Source organism: Corvus cornix, chromosome 5 (assembly GCF_000738735.6).
Source record: "Corvus cornix cornix isolate S_Up_H32 chromosome 5, ASM73873v5, whole genome shotgun sequence".
NCBI classification, from domain to species: Eukaryota; Metazoa; Chordata; class Aves; order Passeriformes; family Corvidae; genus Corvus; species Corvus cornix.
In genome coordinates, this window is record NC_046335.1 from 5664841 (window position 1) to 5685759 (window position 20919).

Here is a 20919-nt window from a genome sequence, read left to right on the forward strand (position 1 = left end):
ACCCTGCAGATTTTATTTATGCAAATGGCAAGAGCCAATTTATGATTCTCTGGGCAATGTGTATGTGCCTTGTTGCAGTGGCCCCACAGGGAGCCTCATGGTGCCCACTGTCAGCAGCGTCAGAGAGCAGAGCGTGGTGGGGTGATAACCAAGGATAACTGCCCCATTTATGTGGTTGTGACAGTGGCTGGTGACTATGAAAGGAGCTAAAAACGAGCCTGGAGTAGGGAAGTGACCTGAGATTCTCAGAACTGTGTTCACCAGCTGCCCAGCCTGGAGGAGACACCGCATGCAGCTTATGCCCATTCTGAGTTGGCCTAATTTTCACTGCACCTCCTTCTAGCTTGAAAAACCACGCAAAACCAGCAGAAGAAAGAAACCTTCCCCTTCTCAGCCTTTCAGCTGCATCACACAGTGATCCCCTCATCTGGGTAGCCTCAGGGCTGGATGTGCTGTCTGTGGCTTGGTTCCCTGAGGCAGAAGTGGTTCCTGGGGCTGGCGGGCACTTCCACGGCCACTGAAGCAGGGAGGAAGAACAGCCCACAGAGCAGCCCTGCTTGGCAAGCAAATGGCTGTAAAACCTGCTGCCTCTCTGCTTGGGAGTCCTGGGCCATGCCATGGCCATCACCTATAATGTCAATGGGCTTCCAGCTGAGCCAGCACGGGGCAGAGGTGTTCCTTGATGTAGTTGCTGTGATTTGAAATCAAAGGGCCAAATCTTTACCTGACATCAGTCACTGCCTTGCTCCGTTGCAGTCAGGCCAGAGTGGCTTTGTCTGGAAATTTGGGGCTGAGCTCATTAGATCTGCTCCTGTGCTCACACACGTGTTTGTAAAAGAGTTGTTGTCATGACTGCTTCATGGTGAGCCTGTTCACAGGACACCTGTGATCCTCCCTGGATTTGAAACCATGTGTAAGGCCCCTGGACATCTGCCTTCCTTAACCCCCAGAGCTAGGAGCAGCAGGCAGCTCATGAGGGTGCTACCTTGGTTCAGGGGCAGGATACTGGGGGGAAGCATTCCCAACAGGAATTCATAGAATCTATGGATTCTGTGAGGGGCTGGGTATGAAATCATAGAATCATAGAATATGCTGAGTTGGAAGGGACCCAATCAGGATCATTGAGTCCAACTCCTGGCCCTGCACAGAACAGCTCTATGCCTGAGAGCATTGTCCACACCCTCCTTGAGCTCTGCCAGGCTTGGTGCCCTGGGGAGCCTGTTCCAGTGTCCAGACACCCTCTGGGTGAAGACACTTTTCCTAATAGCCAACCTAAACCTCCCGTGACAAAACTTCAGGCCATTCCCTTGCATCCTGTCACTAGGCACCAGAGAAGAGATCAGAGCCTGCCCCTCTGCTTCCCTTCATGAAGATGTTGAAGACCACAGTGGGGGAGGGGAAGCATTTCCAGCAGGAATTCATAGAATCTGTGGAGGGCTGGGTATGGAGGACAAGCATTTCCTCACAGAGCAGCATCTAAGAGTGGGGCATGGCTGTGTTAGTCCTACAAAGATAAATACTCAGTTACAAACCTGTTTATTATTCCTCCTTCAGATCCTATGCTTTGCAGTGCCTTGACCCAGATACAGATGGCCACTTGCACTGCTGGGGAGTTGGACATGTGGCTTTCTGGAGCCCAGTACTGAGAAATCACGGTTTATTTGCTCGCTCCCAGCAAGACCTAGGGCAGATTTGCTTTGTGTGGGGGTTGTGGACCACGAAGGGAGAACATTGGGAACACTGAGAGAGCCTGCCAGCTCTTGTAATTATCTTGTAATAATTTGCTTGCACGCTCCCTAAGCCCTGCTACTCTTTTTGGAAACAATAAAGTTTCTCTGGGAAGCAGTGACACAGCTGTCTCTGTTTGGGGATGATTTGGAAAGCCTGCCTTCTGCTCTGCAAAGCATTAACTGCCAAAACAGGGAAAAATGACTGTTTTCTTGGGGAGACCCTTTGGCTTCAGTGAACTCAGATTGAACCCAAAGCTGATTTTCTAAGGAGTTGTGTGCATGAATTATTTCCAAAAAGATGAAATGCAAACTAAGTGGAATTCCTGAGCCAGGCTGATTTTTCAGGGGGGTAAATTGGACCCTTGTGATTGGAGATAAGGTCCCAAGTGTCTTCAGAGATCTTTGGTCTTGTGTGGGTTGTACATGGACATCAGCTATGAGTAGAAGAGGGTAGAAGTTGGCCATCACACTGGAGGGAAAGGATGCTCTTTTAATAAAACCTGGATATTTTTTCTTCCCCTGTGATGACAAAGAGGGAAGGGTATGAGGATCCAAAACAGCTTGTAGAGCTGGTGAGGACAAAGGGCTTAAGTGATGCTTGAGATGGTTTTCAGTGTTTGCAAGGGGCAGTAACCAGTGTGTGGATTGTCCTTCTTGGTGGCTTTTGCAGTCAGGGACTTTCTTCAAGCCCCACAAAACCCCCTAAGACAATGAAAGAATATTATGGGTATTTACAGGTACTGTCAACCACTGCTGTGCTTCCAACAGCCTTTGCCCTGCTAATAAGTGAGCAAATAGGGATGGAAAACTGAAATTAAAAAAATAATTTTTTTTTTAAAGCCAAGAAAAATAAAAGAGGCAGCTCTCTTGCATGAAAATTGATAGGATTAATCTCTAGGTGTAGTCCAGCCTTGAAATTAACCTGCCTGGTCCCATGGATTTTGTTTCCTTCAAGTGTTTCTTTAATTTACAGTAACAATTGCTCTGAGACTTTATTCATCTTGATCCCAGTCCAGGAATGGTGCAATGTGATTTCCTCCTGCGGCTGCCACTTGCTGCAAAGCCTTTCATGTCACTGTTTCCTGTTGACTCAAATGCTCCTTTCTTACCACGTCAAACAGAGATACCAGATCAGGGAGACTTCTGGGCAAAGCACAATAGAAAAATACACATGTGAGGAGTTCAGCACTGGGCCCTGTCGAAAAACAATTCAACTGCTCCTTATTCTCACTGGTGGTCCCCAAGAAAGGAGACACATAACTGACTCTTAAGTCAGGTCAAATTTGCAAGTGTCTGAACTATCTGCTGTTTTAAGATTTACTTTTCCTGGCCCCTTTTAAGGTTATTTACTCAGTCTTACTCTTCCAGCTGCAAATTGCCTTCTTTCTTTTTTTCTTCTTTCCTCTTTTTTTCCCTTCCTCTTTTTCCCTCTTTATTCTCCCCTGTTTCCCCTGCCCTTCCCTGCCTCTCCCTCCTTCTCTTCCTCTCTTTTCTTTTCACTGCCCTCCTCTTCTCTTTTCCTTCCCCCCCCTTCCTTTCCCACCTCTTTTTTTTTTTTTTTAATAGGACACTACTGGTTATTTTTTTTCTTAATGATTCTTGGAGGAGTGGTTGGTCTTTGCAGCTTAGCAAGCTGATGGTCTTCCTTAAGAGTAAAAATGGGAGGCCTTGCCTGGCTTTTAGATGCTTTTCCCCAAAGGATGGTCATTAGTGCTCATTTTCCTAATGCTTGTTTCCAGGCATGTAGCAGACCAATGCACAAATGCTGCATTATAAACCAGTTGTAGTACCCATCCTGCTCTTTTCTTCAGCAGCCCCATGGGCTTTCTAAGTGTTAGGAAAGTGGGCAGACAATAAGCTGGACTTCTTTAAAATTAAATTTAAAAAAAAAAGTTTTAAAAGTTGAGTAACCCATAGTTCTGTATTTATGCTTGACCAGTGAAATGAGCCCATGGGTGGGTGTGACTGTATAACACATGTGGTTATGCTTGCTCAGGTTTGCAATTAGTCTGAAGCAAGAGCAGTTTTTAGCAAAAAGCTGCTAATTCCATGGCAGCAGTGATATGAATTTCAAAATCAGCTGTTTTGGTGCTCACCTGAACATTTGAGAAAGAAGTAGTGTCTTCCTGTAAGCATCATAGTGGAGACGAGTACAACCAGAAGTCTGAGGTGGGCTGTGGAGTTTTGCCTGCTCTGGAGAAGCTGGACATAGATGTTTTAAGATAGGAAGAGTTAATTTTGTTTCCCTGAAGGTCACCTTTAAGGAAAGAATAGAAAATCCATGTGTGTTCACCTAAGTGCATGCATGTTTATACAGGCATATGTATCACATAAATACGCACACGCCATCCCTCACCAGGCTGCTGGGAAATTAAATTGCTTCCTGTTGGGGATCTGGCAAGAGGGATTTCTTTTTTAAGTATGGGCTTGAGGAGATGCCTGGACAAGCTGGGCTAGATAAGTGTGTGTCATGTGGAGAGATCAGCAAGGAAGGAGGTGGGAAAGAATAACAAGGAGATGTAAAAGCCAGCCTGACTGGCGCGGCAGAGGTGATGCCTGTGCTGCAGCTGGAGGAACAGGCAGGCACAGGACAGCCAGACTGAGCTTAACCAGTTGCAGTGAAGATGTGGCATTACAGGGCTGATGTGGGCTGAAGAGCCAAGGCTGCTGGTGGGTTTGCACATCCATGCTGCTCTGGCTCAGACTGCTGCTGCAGACAAGCCAGCTCGGGTGTCTTTCGGTGCCCTCTAATAAAGACAGAGTGAAACAATGAGGTGGTGTTGTTTATATGGACTGGAGATAGCATTCAACACATGGCCTTGGTGCTGCAGTAGTGTTGTGAGAGTGCTGGGAGCAATGGTGAGGCTGCACCTCAAATTCTGGGTTCAGTTTTGGGAGCCTCACTGCAGGAAGGACATTGAGGTGCTGAGTGTGTCCAGGGAATGACAGTGGAGCGTGGTAGGGGTCTGGAGCACAAGATGAGGAGCAACTGGGGGTGCTCAGCCTGGAGGAGAGGAGGCTCAGGGGGAAGCTTCTCGCTCTCTACGACTCCCTGAGAGGCGGGCGCAGCCAGGTGGAGGTCGGGCTCTGCTCCCAGGGAACAAGGGACAGGACAAGAGGAAATGGTCTGAAGTTGCACCAGGGAGAGTTTAGGTTGGATATTAGGAACAATTTCTTCACTGAAAGGATGGTCAAGCTGCCTGGAACAGTCTGCCCAGGGCAGTGGTGGAGTCCCCATCCCTGGAGGTATTTGAAAGACATGTAGATGTGTGGCACTTGGGGACATGGTTTAGTGGTGGGCTTGGCCAGAGTTGGGTTAGTGGTTGATGGTCTCTAAAGGCCTTTTCCAACTCAAATGATTCTATGATTTAATGATCTTTACCTTCTGGAAGGAGCCCAGAAGGAGCTTCATGGCAGAGCCCAGGTTGGCTATGCGAAGCAAACTGTCCTCATGTGTCACAAGCCATTTGCTTTCCTGCTCATTTCCATTGAGAAATGAGGGAATTTCTGGTTGTTTTTCTTCTGCTGTGTGCATCTCAAGATGTTAATACCAGTAGTCATTTCAAGCTGGCTGACTGCCAGAAAGTGGAGCATGACAATGCTTATCCTCTTAAACTTAGAGAGGGTTTAAAGGTAGCTTGTAGATAATTAACATCAGACCTGGGAAGGGGCTTGTGGGAAAGAAAGTCATGTACTACCATTAAAAGCCTGACTGGTCTCAGTTGAATTCTATGCCTGTTTTCCAATCTGCTTGTTCCTGCTACTCAGAGAAAAACTGAAACAACAAATACTGAAAGTCCTGAAACAATTGCTAAAAGAAATTTTTGAACTAGACTGCAACAATTTCGGGGTTTATTTTTGTGCCAAATCTCTCTGTGTCCTTCCTCTCACAGTCAAGTGAACACATGTGAAAGCCCTACTCACTGTTGAGCACACAGCTTAAGCGAGTGCCTCCCTATCTGCAGGCTTTTGCAAAAGCCAGAACAAAGCCAAAAAAGAAACCTCAGAGACTAACAGCTGTGCTTAATGAACTGAACTTTATCAAACAGGTTGCTTTTCTGCTCAGCAGAAATTTTATTTACACTTCATCCTTATCAGTTCCTCTACTGCCCAGAGACCTCTGCAGAGGTCTCTGTGCAGGTTATCTGCATAGAATCATTTCCTAATCAGAGGAAAGCTGGAACATGAGGGCCCAAAAAGCAGCTGCCATGCAAGTGTATGGCAGGAAATCCCATCCTGGAAAACAGCCCACACTCTCCAGAAATAATGTTGGGATATCCTCGAGACAATGTTGTGGTGAAGCTGCATTCTGATTATGTATGTTGTGTTATGGAGCAGCTTTTCCCAGAGGTCTGAGATGTTTACTAGGGAGTCAGTGATTTTTTGCAGATTCCTCTCGTGCCACTGAGCTCAGAGAGTACTGATGAAGGGCTATCATTCCCTGCTGATTCAGGCTAAGGGTAATTCAGGGAAACCCAATGGGAGTTGCTTAGTGATGAGAACATACTTACTGACGTGCCCAATCCACATATGAACAGGAATTGATTTCACAACTGGGGTCAAAACTTCTGGGAGGAGTGCAGGGCAAGGAGGTACTAACAGATCTTCCTAGTATTGACTTGATTTTCCCTGAAAAAAATCAGCCTTTCCCCCCACACACAGTCTCATGTTTACTTAATCTGTTTTTGTTTGAGAGATAATTGTTTTACTAAGACTTTTCTAAGCCTGGCCAAGGATGTGATTAATGCTGTTCATGTTTGTTGTGGTTGCCTGTGTGTAGGATCGCCTGTTCTTTGTCATGGAGTTTGTCAATGGCGGGGACTTGATGTTCCACATCCAGAAGTCGCGGCGCTTCGACGAAGATCGGGCCCGGTTCTACGCTGCAGAAATTATTTCAGCCCTCATGTTTCTCCATGAAAGAGGCATCATTTACCGGTGAGCTCTGCATTCATTGCTTCCCTTTGTCTGAACCCCACAGCTGAGATGAGAGCTGGAGTTCTCTGCTTGAATAAAGAAGTGTCACTTGCTGCCCGCCAGGAACAAATTGTCAGCTGGGATAACAGTACCTCCACATTCCTTCTGCACATTGGCCAAGGTGCACCACTTTCCAGGAGGGAGTGAGATTTCTGGGCAGGCATTAAATTAAACCTTCCCAGATTTTCTGGGAGGTGAATGTAAGGATCTGTTGCTTTTGCCACAATGTGCCATGTTATTTCAGGACTAATGCGTACTGGTCACACCAAGGCCTCTGCTTCCCTGTTTAAACCCTATCTATTTCACATACCTATTCAGTGCCACTCATCTCAGCCACTAAAAGTCTTTTCATTCCTGCCATGGTCCTACAGCAGGAGTTTTTCCTTCCTGTCCATGTCTGGCATCTTTGTGTTTGGAACAGGATGGGAGCATCATTGCCTCCATGTGTCAGCCTCCGCTCCAAGTCTCAAGGCTGTTCTCAGGAAGCTGCTTCCCATACATAGTTCTCCTTTGTTATTTGTCATTTTTCTGTACTCACGGGGTCACTTTAGTTATATTTTTTCCTTTCTGTGCTGCTGAACTGCTCCCCTGTCAGCTCAAGCATAAAGGCATAGAGCAGCCAGCATGGATCAGAGCCAGGCTGCTGTGCAGAACCGTCCCTGGCCAGCATGACCATTTGACCAGCATCCTCCCTTATGCCCCAGGGGCACAGCAGGGCCTCTTCTGGGATGGAGGAGGACAGCTGGAGCAGAGAGGTGTCATCACTGCCACAGTCTGGTTGTACAGAAAGGTTTCTTTCTGCCATACTTCACAGAACACCTCTGGCATCCTTGTGCCCAAAGCACTGGGGAGGAGGAGCAGACAGTTGTTCTCTTTGGAATGCTGTTACCTGGAATCCAGCAGCAAAGCACGCATTTTTGAGCATGATCTGCTGTAGCCCTGCTCAGTCCCACTTGCAGCATGCCAGTACTGCAAAGAATAATGTCAATTCTCTTTTGCTGCTTGGTTACAGTTGTACTGCTGGGATCCAGAGCTGGGTGCAGGATGAGACCAGTCCCAATCCCGTCCAGCTCTGTTAGTGCCATTTCTGTGCGTTGGGTCACACGCTGTCTGATTTGGGACTTTACATAGTTTAAGCCAGGAAGTAGGGCATCCTCCCATGATAGATAAACCCAGGTTTGAACTCACTAAAACCAGAACAGCTGAGGGCTGAAGTGGCCAAAGGGCTGGGGGCTGTGCGAGGGGCACTTTCCTATCTGATGGTGAGATGGTAGGATCAGTCAAGCAAAGGCAGCTTCTCTGTCTCTTCCTACCTTTATCTCCAGTAAGAAACAGATGGTCAGGTGAGGACACAGAATAGTAAAATATTTTTAAGTATGAACTCATGTGAAATATATGGCACAGTGAAATAGAGGAGTGTCATTTTGATATTCTCCATGTCCTGAGAGCCTGAAGATGACTAATGATATACCCTATGTATCAAGCTCCTAAAGCACAGTGATTGTCTGTATGGAATAGCAAATCTCCTTACTCTACAGCTGGATTTCAGTCTAATTCTTCCCTTGTGAATAATGCCAGCCGCTGAGGAAAGACCCTGCCAGATAATTACGCAAATGACATTACCCTTAAAATAGTGACATCCAGTAGTTATTGTCAATCATTCAGCAGCAAAACTGGGTCTGTGTATAATGTAATGCCATGTGCTTACAGCTTGTCCTGTCTGCCCCAGCCTGCTGCCTGTCACAGGGCAGGAGTAACTGATCCCTCTGGGTTTTGGCCCTCTTCGAGTGCTGCTGTATTTCATGATAGAAACTGGAGAAGTAATTGAAAAGCTCCTCGAACAACTGCACAGGCTTTGATCTTGTTAAGAAACTGGTTAAGCTGTGGAGTCAGCTTCAGCTGCATGGGGCAGATCTGCAGGGGGGTGACTTGGTTTCTTGTAATTAGTTGGGGTTCTGGAAGATGTAAGAGGAGAGAGCTGTTGGCTGGGGCTGTACTGAGCTGAGGTTGCTTCTGTGGGGTCACAAACACCAGGCTCTGGGAGAGTGTGCAGGATGGAATCACTGCACTTGTGTAAGAGAGTTCGGATCAGATCTTAGGATCAGAATGTGAGTGCTTGCTTAGGAAGCCGGGAGCAGGGGGCAGAGACACCAGAAATAGCCTGACCAGAAAGGGTTTTGCCACAAGCTCTTCAAGGTGTCTCTTCTTTCTGGATTTCAAGGGTGAGTGGAGGAAAAGAGCTCCTAGAATACTCTGCGTCATTTGTTTTTCTTCTGGGCTTGACTTAATAATGCTGTGTTTTTCCTTGCTCCCTTCAAGATTAAGCAGTTCAGGAAAGAATCTGCATTTACCAGTGCAGTGAGTGTTCTCCTGGTAAGTCAAGTTGCATTTGCCACAAGCACTGCCAAAAGCTGAGTTTTCTCTTCTTTGAAATGCCAGAGAGATTTGAGAGACAGCACTGAAAGTTCATCAAGAAGTAGCTGAAACTTGTCATTGTGGCCTGGGAGGATGGTGCTGGTGGCTGCTAAAATCAGGTGTTCACTGATTCCTTTTTCAGCCACACACAAGCAATTTGAAATAGCTATAGTGCAGTATTTTTGCAATTGCTACTGTAAATCCCTGAGAATGGGGTTCCTGAGGCAGATGATTCATTTTGGTTATAGGTGACTTTTAATGTTAAAACTGGGGTTACAGCTGGATTGGTGCCCTCATGGGATGGTTTTCATGATTCAGCTGGAATTTTCAGTGAGTTTATGCCTCATTTTGAGGAAACTCCTTTTTTGTTACTAAACTGTGGCCAGAATAGGAGTCCCATAAACATACATTGTATGTATTTGGGGCTCTTTAAAGAGAGATTTCAGTTTCAAAAACCTTTATTTTTTTTCTCTTCATTTGCAGCACTACAAAGGAGAGATAACTTTCTGGCCTTATCAAGGAAAGGTCTCTGTCTTGCCCTGAGCTGAGGTTTAGCTGTCAACTTAGCAGCACCTATTTATAGTTGCTTCCTGAAAAAAAAAACCCAGCAAGTACAGTGGGGTTCCTTATCCCATCATACAGGGGGAATGCATCCAGACATGAAAACAATCTCTTTACATGTCACATCACAGTGTATTGTGCACCCCTGACCACAGAGGAGTAGGACAAGGACATACTTGGGATCAGCTTATGCTGGTTGTTGCCAGGAAAACATTAGGTAATAATCGTGGTTATTGTAAATAAAATCTTTGCTCACAGGGTGATATTTGTGCACTGCTGCTTTCACCAGGATTATTTCTGAAGGAAATGACTGTCCTGGGTTCTGTTGCAGATAGGTAGGTTGGTTTGTCATTTTTTCTAATGGCTGTATGTGCTGTTTTTCTTGAGGCAGCTTTTGCAGACTTTCACTTTACAGTTCAGCAGTTCCCAGGGTAGGGGAAGCATATTTTGGCTTCTGTGCATGCCAGAAACAAAACAAAGCAGTGTATCTGAGCAGAATTAGGCTGCACAGTGGCTTACTCAGTGCGAGGGAGCTGGTCCACTCACAGCCTGCTAAAATGCAGAGGGATAGTGGATGATTATAAGGGTTTATTTCAAAAGCAGGGCATTTTCTTCTGTGTAGCACTACTGTAAAAATGGCTGGTCTGCCCTGCTGCCCTCAAATTCAAACCTTGTTGTAGGCTGATGTACAGCTTTGGGAGTGGATGGATCCACATGCCAAGGTCACCTACTTGTGTATTGAGGGCAAAGGCGAATATTTCCTTAAATTTGGTTGTTGTGGAGTTGGATTTTTTTGGAGGAGGGGGCTTTGAGGTTTACAGTAAGATTACAGTAAGACCTTTCTAAAGGCAACATAAAGCAGTCAGCCCAGCCTAGTGGTATGGCCTTAACTTTTAAGACAAACTTTTCTCTCTCTCTGCAAATGTGTCTCGCTAGTAGGATGCCTGGGCTGAGAGGCTCACTCTTGAGAACACACCTCCACTACCTGCAGAGGTGATACAGCGTGCAGGACACTGATACACAGTGTCAGCTGTGCACCCTGTACTTTAGTGGTTTTGCCAGCCTGAGGTGTGGAGTTGGACAACAAAGACACCTCCATGCCCCATCTCACTGCTGGCATAGAGGCAGATAAATCCTTAAGGCTACCCATGGTGTAACCAGGACCCAGAGGAGCTGAAAGGCTGGGGAGAAGGACTGGTTACTGGGTATCTGAAGAACCTTGTTTTTATCCTGAGGGCTTGTGCTGATCAGCTCATTCCAGTGCCTTTGTGACTGTATTGATGTTTCTAATGCAGCCGACCCATCTGGAGATGTTGGGGGCCTGCTGGTGCCTTATCACACCTCTGGATGTGGGATGGTGTGCAAAGAATCCCTGTGCTCTGGTGTGTAGGTCCTGTGACTCAGTGGTGTTTAATAGGATGCATGGTCCCTTTGGAAGGCAAAAGATAATTCCACACTTACCCAGATAAAGAACATGGTCTGGCCCTGGGGCTGAACTCCAGCTCTTGGGGAAAATAAGAAGAGCATGTTAACAGGCAGTGTTTACTCCTCTGTGTGTTACCTGAGAGCATCTCCTTTGTGTGTGGGGTACTCCTTATGACAGGGGAAAACTTCATCCTCTGGGATCTGGACAGATTGCTGGATACTGTCCAGGTCTCTGAAATCATCACCTTTCCTTAGTGGAGGAGACCCATGAGGTCTGCCGAGCTGTGTGTCTCATGGCTGTTGGCTTTTATAGGGAATGGCCTCTTTGCAACAGGTTAATTCCCTGCCAATTCAGACAATGAGCCTGTGACACTTGAAGGAAGCTTTACATAAGGCTTTTATGGAGACCAGTTTTGCTGGAAAGACTCCTGCTAACTGAAACAACACTAAGGTTTCTTTCAGCAAAATCAATTAAAAATTATGTGCTGAAAACAGAAGCTGAATGCCTTTCCTAATTACATACAGCCACTGTTAACAGAGCAACTTTTATTAGTGTGCTGTTTGCTTTTTCCATGGGTCAAGACAGTGTAGACACGGGATTCCTCATGTTCACTCTGTTGTTTTTAGTTGTTTTTTTTTTTTTCCTGGCAACTGGTGATTTTGTTTATTCTCATCTCATGCCCTTTTTCACATCTTGAGCCAGATCTTGTTTCCCCTGAAGTCAAGGGGCTTTCCTCAGGGAGGTAAATGAGCAGTTGAACTGGATCTGTGACTGATAGCAGCAGTGCTCTGCAGGGCAAACTGGCTGGGTGGGGGACTATCCAGGGATTACTGATGGTTTGTTTAGGTGCTGTGCATAGGTTTGTTTTCTTGGCAAATAAAGATAAGCCTTTGGTTCAATGAGGTGTTTTTAAGCTTTTCTGAAAGAGAAAGACCTTATAGCAGCCTGGACACCTGATAGCAGCCTTCTAATATCTAAGAGGGGTCTACAAGAAGGCTGGAGAGATACTCTTTGCAAGCGTATGCAGTGATAAGATGTGGGGGAATGGCCTTAAGCTGAAGAAGGGTAGGTTTAGATTGGATATTAGGAAGAAATTCTTTACTGTGAGGGTGCTGAGGCCCTGGCACAGGTTGCCCAGAAGCTGGGGATGCCCTATTCCTGGAAGTGTTCAAGGCCAGGTTGGACAGGGAGGGTGTCCTGCCTGTGGCAGTGGGGGTTGGAATGAGATTATCTTTAAGGTCCCTTCCAACCCAACTGTTTTATTGTTCAGTGAAAGTTTTTGCTTGAATGTGCTACAGTCGATGCCTCTATAGGTAATCTTTGCTGATTTGATGTATTTTATGCCTCTCTTCCCCATGGGTTCGGCTTTGTGGGCAGAGTTGTTTGCATCTGAGGAAAGGGTGGGAAACAACTCAGCTAGTGCCAAAATGGGTGTGAGTCTCCATAACCTCAGCTGTGGGATCTGCTTGCTGTCACTTCAAGAACTCTGTTTGGGAGAGTTCCGAGGCTCAGTGCTGTGTGGGATTGGGGCCCTGAAGACCAGAGAGGATATATGTAAGCAGAGCAAAATGAAGGATATGCTGTGTTCTGAGAGCAGCAGAAGGGATGAAATATAAGCTGATTATCTGGTGAATGAGTGAAGCAAATCAGCTAAAAGCTGCAAACTGGCACAGAACAGCATACCAGCAGTCCCATCCCTACAACAACTGCTTAGTGCAGAAGAGGAATTTTCATGCTGGAGTCTCTGGAAATGCTTCATTCAGCTTTAGAAAACATGAAGGGATGGCTCTGAGGGTCAGGAGTGTGGTGATGTCTGTGGCTATCTTATCTGCTAGTCAACAGCTCATGTAGACTGATTTTCCCTTCTAGACAGTGCATCTTCGACATAGTTTTCCACTCAGATGTGGTTGTTGCATGCTTGTGAGATGGGCTCTTTGACAGCCTCTGGCATGCAGTGCTTAAAGGGTTGTTTCTCTGCACTTGATCAAATGGAAAGTGCAGAGAGAGAAAAACCCCAGCCTCTCACGTTTCCGTGTCATGTTTAATCAGTCAGAGTGCAGGACAGTTTAGTCCTGATTTACAGTTATGCTTACGAAGAGCAGTCCTGTTTTGAGATCCACATATCAGATCTCTGTGCCCCATTGACTCCACTGTATATCGTCTGTGAACTTTGGTGGAACTTTCCACATGACTAAGGACTACTGAATAGCCTACAGAAGTTGTTGGCTCTGCCAGTGTCTACTTTTCCTTTATGGTTATTTAAAGGGATTGATTTGAAACCTGCAAACCCTGCACATAATGAGTTTGTATAAATCATTAAAAAACCCAGCTCCAAGGGGCCTCAAGAGTTTGTGTAGTTCATCCACCTGCCTCAAGGCTGGAGAACCTTTACCTGAACACAAGTCTCTCATACTTTCCCTCTTTTTTGGTGTAGCTGCTACATTTGCATATAAAAACTTGTGAACTCTTAAAGGCACAGACTCATTTAGTGAATGCTTACAATGAGAGCTCAGTGTTGTTTGAAAATTCTGGTGCTGGTGGAATAAAAATAAGTAGTACTGCTCATCTGTGGAGGGGATAAGTGATTAGATGTGAGTTGTGTTCTGGCATTCCTTTTGTGACTAATACTTCCCCATGGAGGCATTTCACAATTAAAGAGCATGCAGATACAATTAAGAAATGGCTATGTGTAACAATTACAGACAAGTTCGTAAAGAAAGGAGACTTAGAAACCAGAATTAGGCTCAATCTTTAAGTCCCAGAGCACCTGGGAATATTTAGATTAGAATTTTTGAAACTAAGAAACTTTTCTACAAAAATACTGGTTTTTCTGTCTTTCCTGCTCTCTTCATTGTATTTTAAAGGCATAAAGGTCATCAGAAGGAGAAAACATAAAAACTGAAATATATTTTATGTTACTTAAAATTTATTTTTAAAAACCGCCCCTAAATATTACTGCTATGTTTTTAGCCAGAAGTGCTCATCTGACTTTTAACATGTTCCCTGATGCCAAGGGCATTCAGGTCTATGATTTCACGAATTTTGAAAACATTTGCTCTGAGATCTCTAAAATTGCCCAGCATTAATCCAGTAATTTTATTGATCTTTTTACCCATCTCAAAATAAGGAAGCTTTCAGTGTCACTCTCAGAGAACATGAGCCCTTCGTTGGCATTAGGGAGGCTGATATATATAGCTGGGGAAAAGGTCTCTCTGTCAACCTTAATAAATGTTTTCTACAACTTTTTGGAAGAAGGATTATGCTGACAAAATGCTGTTGCATCTGCTCCTCTGACTTGCTGAAATGGAAGATTTCTTGCATCACAATGTGTTGCAGTGAGTGAAGTTGCTGTATTTGTAAGGGACACAGTGAGACGCTCAGTGTTGAAATATTTGGCCCGCAGCGACAGCTGTAGTTATCCAGGGAGACTTTGGCTTACTCTTTTAGCAGGTTTTCTTTACTCTGTAGCAAGATTGGCACCTGCTGTTTCCTTGGTCAGTAATCCCAGTGTTTAGATCTTGTTCTTTATGCCAGGGACCAGGTGGGTTACTCTGCTTTTATGCAGGCAGAGGAATTTTGTAAAGCCACCCAGCAACTTTTGGTATCAGTGGTGCACCACTGTCACACCTTGTCTGTGGATTCCTGTTCAGAGCTGTCTGTGATGATACAGATATAAGCTAAAAATAACAACACAGTGGAAAATTTCAACTATTACTGGGTAGTGCTGCAGTAATAACTGTTTTACAATTCAGAATTTCTGTGAGAGAGAATTCCCTCTTCTGCTAGTGGTAGCCTGGGCAGGATGGTGGGCACAGCTTTGTTTCTGCCCTCTGCATGCCAGCTGAACTGGTGCTGGGGCTTGTCCTTAGCTGCTGGTGCAGGCCAGGATGCAGTTTGTGGGGCCTATTCCCATGGAGCAAGGGAAAAGCATTGCTCATCATTTGGCTTCTGAGTCACAGCACCTTTGCTGTTAATAGGATGGAGAACCTCCCCTTTTATGAGGCTGTGCCTAAGGGCACAATTTAATCTTGGAATTGTATTACCTGGTTATTGTTCCACTGAAGCAGTGGCAGTATTCCAGCTGACAACAATGGAAAGGGGAGCAAGCCTTCAAGTCTCAACCGTGTACAAATGTGATATATTCAAAACCACAGAGATCCTCCGCGCTCTGAGCTGATTTTTTCTGAATCAATTAAAGTTTCACAAGCACGATTTATTATTAACATCCAGAGCCGCTTTCACAAATCTCTCGGCAGTGTGGTAGGGGAGTGCTCATGAATCAAGAAAATTACTTCCAAGTAGGAGAGGTTATTTACTAGCTAAATCCCTGATCCAGGCATACTGCCATGGCTAAGTCTACCCAATAGGATGTGTGTCTCCACATCTGAAGCGTTTCTGATCTGAAGCATTTTTGTCATGGTGCCTGGCCGGAGTGGGTCATGCCACCTTTGGTGGTTGTGCTGGAAAAGGAAGGGGGGTGGAGGAGGGGTTAAATTGGGAAAAGCAGGGTTAGCTGCACAAGGTAGCAGGGGGAAATTAAGCCATGTGCAAACCTGTGTGGTAGCAGGGGCAGTAGGAGGTGTTCCTTCAGACTCTCCAAGGACGTTCCACTCAGCCAGCATGGGCTGTTGAAGCGAGGCTGCAGCGTGTCTCAGTGTCCAGACTCCGTGGCACTTGGGCTAAGAGTCTGAGCTGCTGTGTGACATTTAGCAAGCAGGCTTTGGGTTTTCTCCTCCCTTCTCTGGATCTTGTTACGTTCCTTTTGGCATTTACCTGGGCATGAAAATGAAGCAGGGTCCCATGTCCTTGTTGACTCATGTCTAAAAGCTGAATTAGTGTGCTTTGTATTTCTGTTTGTCAGTATCTCTCAACCATAAGTTGAGGAATTGTATACTTACCTGTGCTTTGGGGATTTTGACACAATCTTACCAACTTAATGTAATATTTGACATTTCCTGCACCTTCTCTTTTTTTTTTTTTTCTTTTACTTGATAACTATTCTTCCTAGCTGGAGCTCCCCATTCCAGTATTATTCATATCATTTCTCATATATTTTGAGCAGTAGCTTGAAACTTTGTGCCCAAACAGCAGCTTTACAGCCAGAATTCCTACCTTCAGACTCTGTTGAGCACAGAGGGAGAAAAAACCTTGGCAGCTGACTCCTGCTTCTTGCTGCTCTGCCCAGCTGAGATAAGTGAGAAAGCCAAGGAGAAGCTGTAACTCCTGCCAGCTGGCCAAGCTCCCAAAGTAATAGTCCACCCACTGGGAAGGTCAGAAGGCAGCACTGCCTGGCCACTCCACCCTTGCAGCAGCACAGAGTGTGGAGACAGAGCTGGTCCTGCCATTCTTGCTCCTGCTGGGGTCTCTTTGGGGGCAGGGCCAACCCCCATGGCAGGGTGACAGCTCTCATTGTCCTTTGTGCTGCTTGAGATGCAGCAAGCCAGGGAAGACTGAGGCAGTCAGCTCATGCCTCACACTACAGAGTTAATTTTGAAGTTGGGGTGGCTGATGGATGGCAGGTGATCTGCTGGTGGTAGGTTTGAGATAGGACTGGTGTAACTCCTTCCTGAATTCATGTTTTTCTCCCCTATCCTTACACAAAGAGAAAATGCCCAAATAAGCCTTTGTGGCACCATATCTGTTAAATAAATAGCTTTTATCAGTGACTGAGCCACTTGAAACATAGTTCCCTGTCTGCTTTCAAAAAAGGCAGTACTAAACTGTGCTGCTTCTTGGAACTCATGAGCTTTTGGAAATGAGCCAGAGCAAAGGGAGAGCAGCTTTCAAACCCCTAAAGCCACAAGTCATCTGTGGCTTGAGTGGGCTGAAGTTGGATTCATGAGTGGAAAGTCTCTATGTCACAGATCCCCCTACACTCTTTTGATCTTGTGAAATTGCCCTACTCACTCAAATTGGTGACTGCCCTGACAGGGATAGCCCCGGGGAAAGACAGCTATTTGGTGTGATAAAATGAATGGGAAACTATCTTGCAGCCTGCCCTATTTACTGCCCGTCATCATCTCCACTCAGAGCTGCCTTGGAGTCCTTCAGGACTGACATTTTTCCCAGGCCACAGGCCAGTCAGCAGAAGTTCCTACCAGAGCTGTTGGATGCTGCTTCCCAGCATCAGCCAGTGGCATCTCTGGATCCCTGCTGGCCAGGAAGCAAGGCAGCAAATGCCAAATATTGCCAGTAAGCTGACATTGGAATGGGGACACGTGGAAAAGAGGGGATAGTCTTTGGAGGCCTGGTTATTGCCTCTGCATGAGTTACATGTGGTATGGAGTATTGGCTATCTCACGTTCTGTTATGTCCAGGACAGGTTAATTGAAGTCACTGTTTGACTGCCTGAGAGCCTTCCCTACTTTCTCTTCACTTTCTTACAACCAGGTTCATGCTGAAATTCTCCATCTCTTCTCCAGGGAAGCTCCTAATATTTCCAAGTCTTTGCTCTGCCTGTGTCTTCCTTGGGACCTTGCTGTGCTTTGGAGTAGTTCAGGTTGTTCTCCTGTTCCCTGGGGGACGCAGTTAAAAGACAGCTGTCCTTCAGTTGAGTTGGGTTGTAGAAATAAGCACATCATTGCCATAAGATCTCTATTTCTCTGAAGCCCACAGTGAGTATGTAAGGGTGTGTGGAGCCTCTGGATGTAGCACAGGCACTGCTTGCTCCCAGGCTTTCTTTGGGCTGTGCTGGCACAGCCATGCACAGCACTGGCCAAGTCAGTGTCTGTCCCAGCGCTGTTATGTAAGGAGGAATTTCAACATTAATTACCTGTCTTGGCTTTGGGTTTCATTCTGTCTCTCCAAACACCAGAATGAGTCTCAGAAGGTTCCATGTGGCTTCTGCAAACAAAACAAACAAACTTTATTTTACAGGCTCTGGGCTCTGCTGCTTTCTGCCAGGAGCATCCGCTCTTCTGGGACGTTTTCCCTTTGTTTCCCTGCCGCTGAAGAGGGACAGCAGGTTTTCTGGAGATGCTGCTGAGCATAGCTAACATGCTCAAGTATTTGAGCTGCAGGGAGGCTGGCACTTCCAGTCAGGCCGATTAAAAGAGAAAAATTAACATTTCCTTTTCTCTCAGCCACCTTCCTCGCTTCTGAAGGGCTGGGGGAGGGAGGGATGCCACCAGGGCTGTAGAGGCTGGCTGGACAGAAGTGTGTGCTGGGCCAGAGGTATCTGTGTGGATCATGTTCTCCCTAATGGCTTTCCTCCCCCCCATCTGAAGTCATTAATGCTTGTTAAAGCCAGGATGGAAACAAACCCAAACAACAACAGTCTACAAAATAATTCCGTCACTCCAGACTGGTTCTTTTTATTTCTCCAGTGAAGCAATTAGTCTCCTGTGATCCCATTTTTAGCCAGACTGGAAACAACCAGCCGGACAATAGTGAATTCCTCTCCTGGCAGAGCAGTCATTGGATCTGCTCCCTGATGGGAAAGGTGAGGTGAGTTCCCTTGCCTGTCTCTAGGGGAAGAATCTCCCTGCAGAAATTCCTGTGGGCCTTGCTGAAAGCCCTATTTTTGTGCAGCCTCTCCCAGTGAGTCACAGCCTCTGGCTCTCTGGCTACTCTGAGAGCTCTCAGTACCATGGGTTTTCTCCCAGCCCACTGCAGGGTTAACCCCTCTGTGGTTTTGCTCTCATGCGTGTACAGCCCATCCCACTCGCTGGCTGATGATGCTGACTGTGGGTGCCAGAAAGTCATGAAGTAACTTGTGGTTTATACCAACAACAGGCTGATGTAGGACTCGTGTGGAGGTGGGGTGAGACTTTTCCAGTCTCGCTCATCTGAGTGGTACTTGATCCTAGGAAAGGCTCAGCCCATGTTAGGGGACAGTGCTGTGGAGCAGCAGAGTGTGACACAAGCAGGGTCTGGCAAAATTCGGGGTGTGTGATAGGAAGGAGAGGGGCCGGCTGAAGTCACTGAGACTGCCACCTGAACAGGCTGTGCAGAGAAGTTGTGGATGCCCCATCCCTGGAAGTGTTCAGGGCCAGGCTGTGTGGGGCTTGGAGCAATCTGCTCTAGGGGAAGGTGTCCCTGCCCATGGCAGGGGGGTTGGAACGAGATAATCTTTAGAGTCCCTCCCAACCCCAGCCATTCCGTGATTTCTCTTCTATGATTCTCTGAAGTCCTGTGTAGCACCACACAGAGCTGTGGGGGCAGCTTGGCCAGAGCCACCCGGGAAATGTCTCAGTTCCTGTAACTGCTTGAGTAACATGAGTAAGGTGAAGTGCTGTCCTCTGCCCAGGGCAGAGCCTGCAGCTGTGCCACACACAGGGCCTTTCTCTTGTGTTTGAGGATTTTTTAGGGTGTGGGGAGGCACTGGGTTCCACCTCCATCACTGCAGCTCCCTGCAGGGCACCGCCTGCCAGGCATGCAGCACCTTCACTGCCCTGAAAAATGCGGATGATGGGACAGGGTATGAAAAGGCAAGTACAGCTGGAGAGCACTGTGTCCATGCTGCTGGAGGAGGAGGCTTAAATCACCAGAAAAAGGGATCTTGCTGTCTAGGTTCTAAAAAGCAGCCCTGATGCCACCTTAGCAGCTGGACAGTGCTAAACCCAGTGCTAAACTTCCCTTTCAAGATGCAGGAAGGCTCTAAGCCCAAATCCATGTTTTACCTCATACACATGAGGTAAAAGCCACAGGGTTTCTAGTCAGATGCCAGGAAAAGCTGCAGCTGCCCAGAAAAGGGCAGCTGAGGACAGAGGGGAGCTCTGCTCACTCGGCTGCTGGGATTAAGAGCAGTTCACCACGTGTTTGAGTCATGTGTCACCAACGCCACAGCTCTGACTCCTGTGGTATGAAGGTGCCGTGTGGGCATCGGAGCCGGTGGGCTGTGGAGTGCTTCTCCTTGAGATGGAAAGCCAGGGTGGAGAAACACTTGGCAAAGAAGTCTGCCAGGCAGGCTCATCTGGGGATGCACAGGAAAAGTGTTTCTGCCTGATCCCTGCAGCTTGGATCAGCTCTGGGGCAGAGCCTGCTGCATCCGAGCATCACCCTGGGTGTTGGCTGCTCCCGCTCCGTGCCTGGGCGGAGCCGCCGTGGTTGCTGTGGAGGGATGAGAGGCTGTTGATAAACATTGTCATCTTGTTGGGTGTTCTCTGTTTTGAGTCATTCCAGCCATGCTGATGGTTGCTGGTGGTGCCAGGAGTGCCAGCAAGTGCTTGATGCCCAAGGGTTGAGTTCCAGGTGGTTGTGGAGATGCAGGCATGTGCAAGGGAAACTCAGGGATTCAAAACTTGCAGCACGAAATTAAGGGATTGGCTGGAGAGGAATCAGGATGGGTTTGCGTTTTTATCACTGTGGTGCTTCCCAAGTCACCACAGGGACAATGGGAGGTGGGAAGTGAAAGTAACCCAGTGTTTAAAAGCTGATTCCAAATGCCCTTGGATGTAACCTTCATGAGAAAGTGGCTGCTGTGTTATGGTGTGATTGGTTGCTTTCCTGTTAACAGTGCAGGACAAAGTACACTGCAGCACCCACACCACCACCCCCCACTCAGTGTTCTGTGCTCTCACAGCCACGAGATCATTTCAGGTACTGTGAAATCATTCCTCTTGCAAAACCATGAAAAAGTTTGCAAACCATTTGTGAAGTAAAGTATTGTGGAGTCTGCTTGAGAACAGAGATGGAGGACAGATAAACCACTTACAAATTATGTCCCCAAAGTGCAGAGAGGACATGGGTCATCTATTGCTCCATGTCTGCAAATCCATCTAGAAAAGTTCCAGGGGTTCATTAGCTTTAATGTGCCTATTGTGGGTGATACATTTCAGCATGTTGGTATTAAAATAATGCCCTTTTTATTAC

General features: G+C 46.6%; 1 protein-coding gene across 1 annotated transcript in view; it reads left to right on the forward strand.

Moving 5' to 3' along the window:
- The window catches only part of PRKCH (protein kinase C eta), a 113886-nt gene that overhangs the window by 62111 nt on the left and 30856 nt on the right, over positions 1-20919 (forward strand). Inside the window, 1 exon segment of the mRNA XM_039552558.1 lies at positions 6511-6665. Coding sequence (XP_039408492.1) covers positions 6511-6665 — 155 coding nt within the window.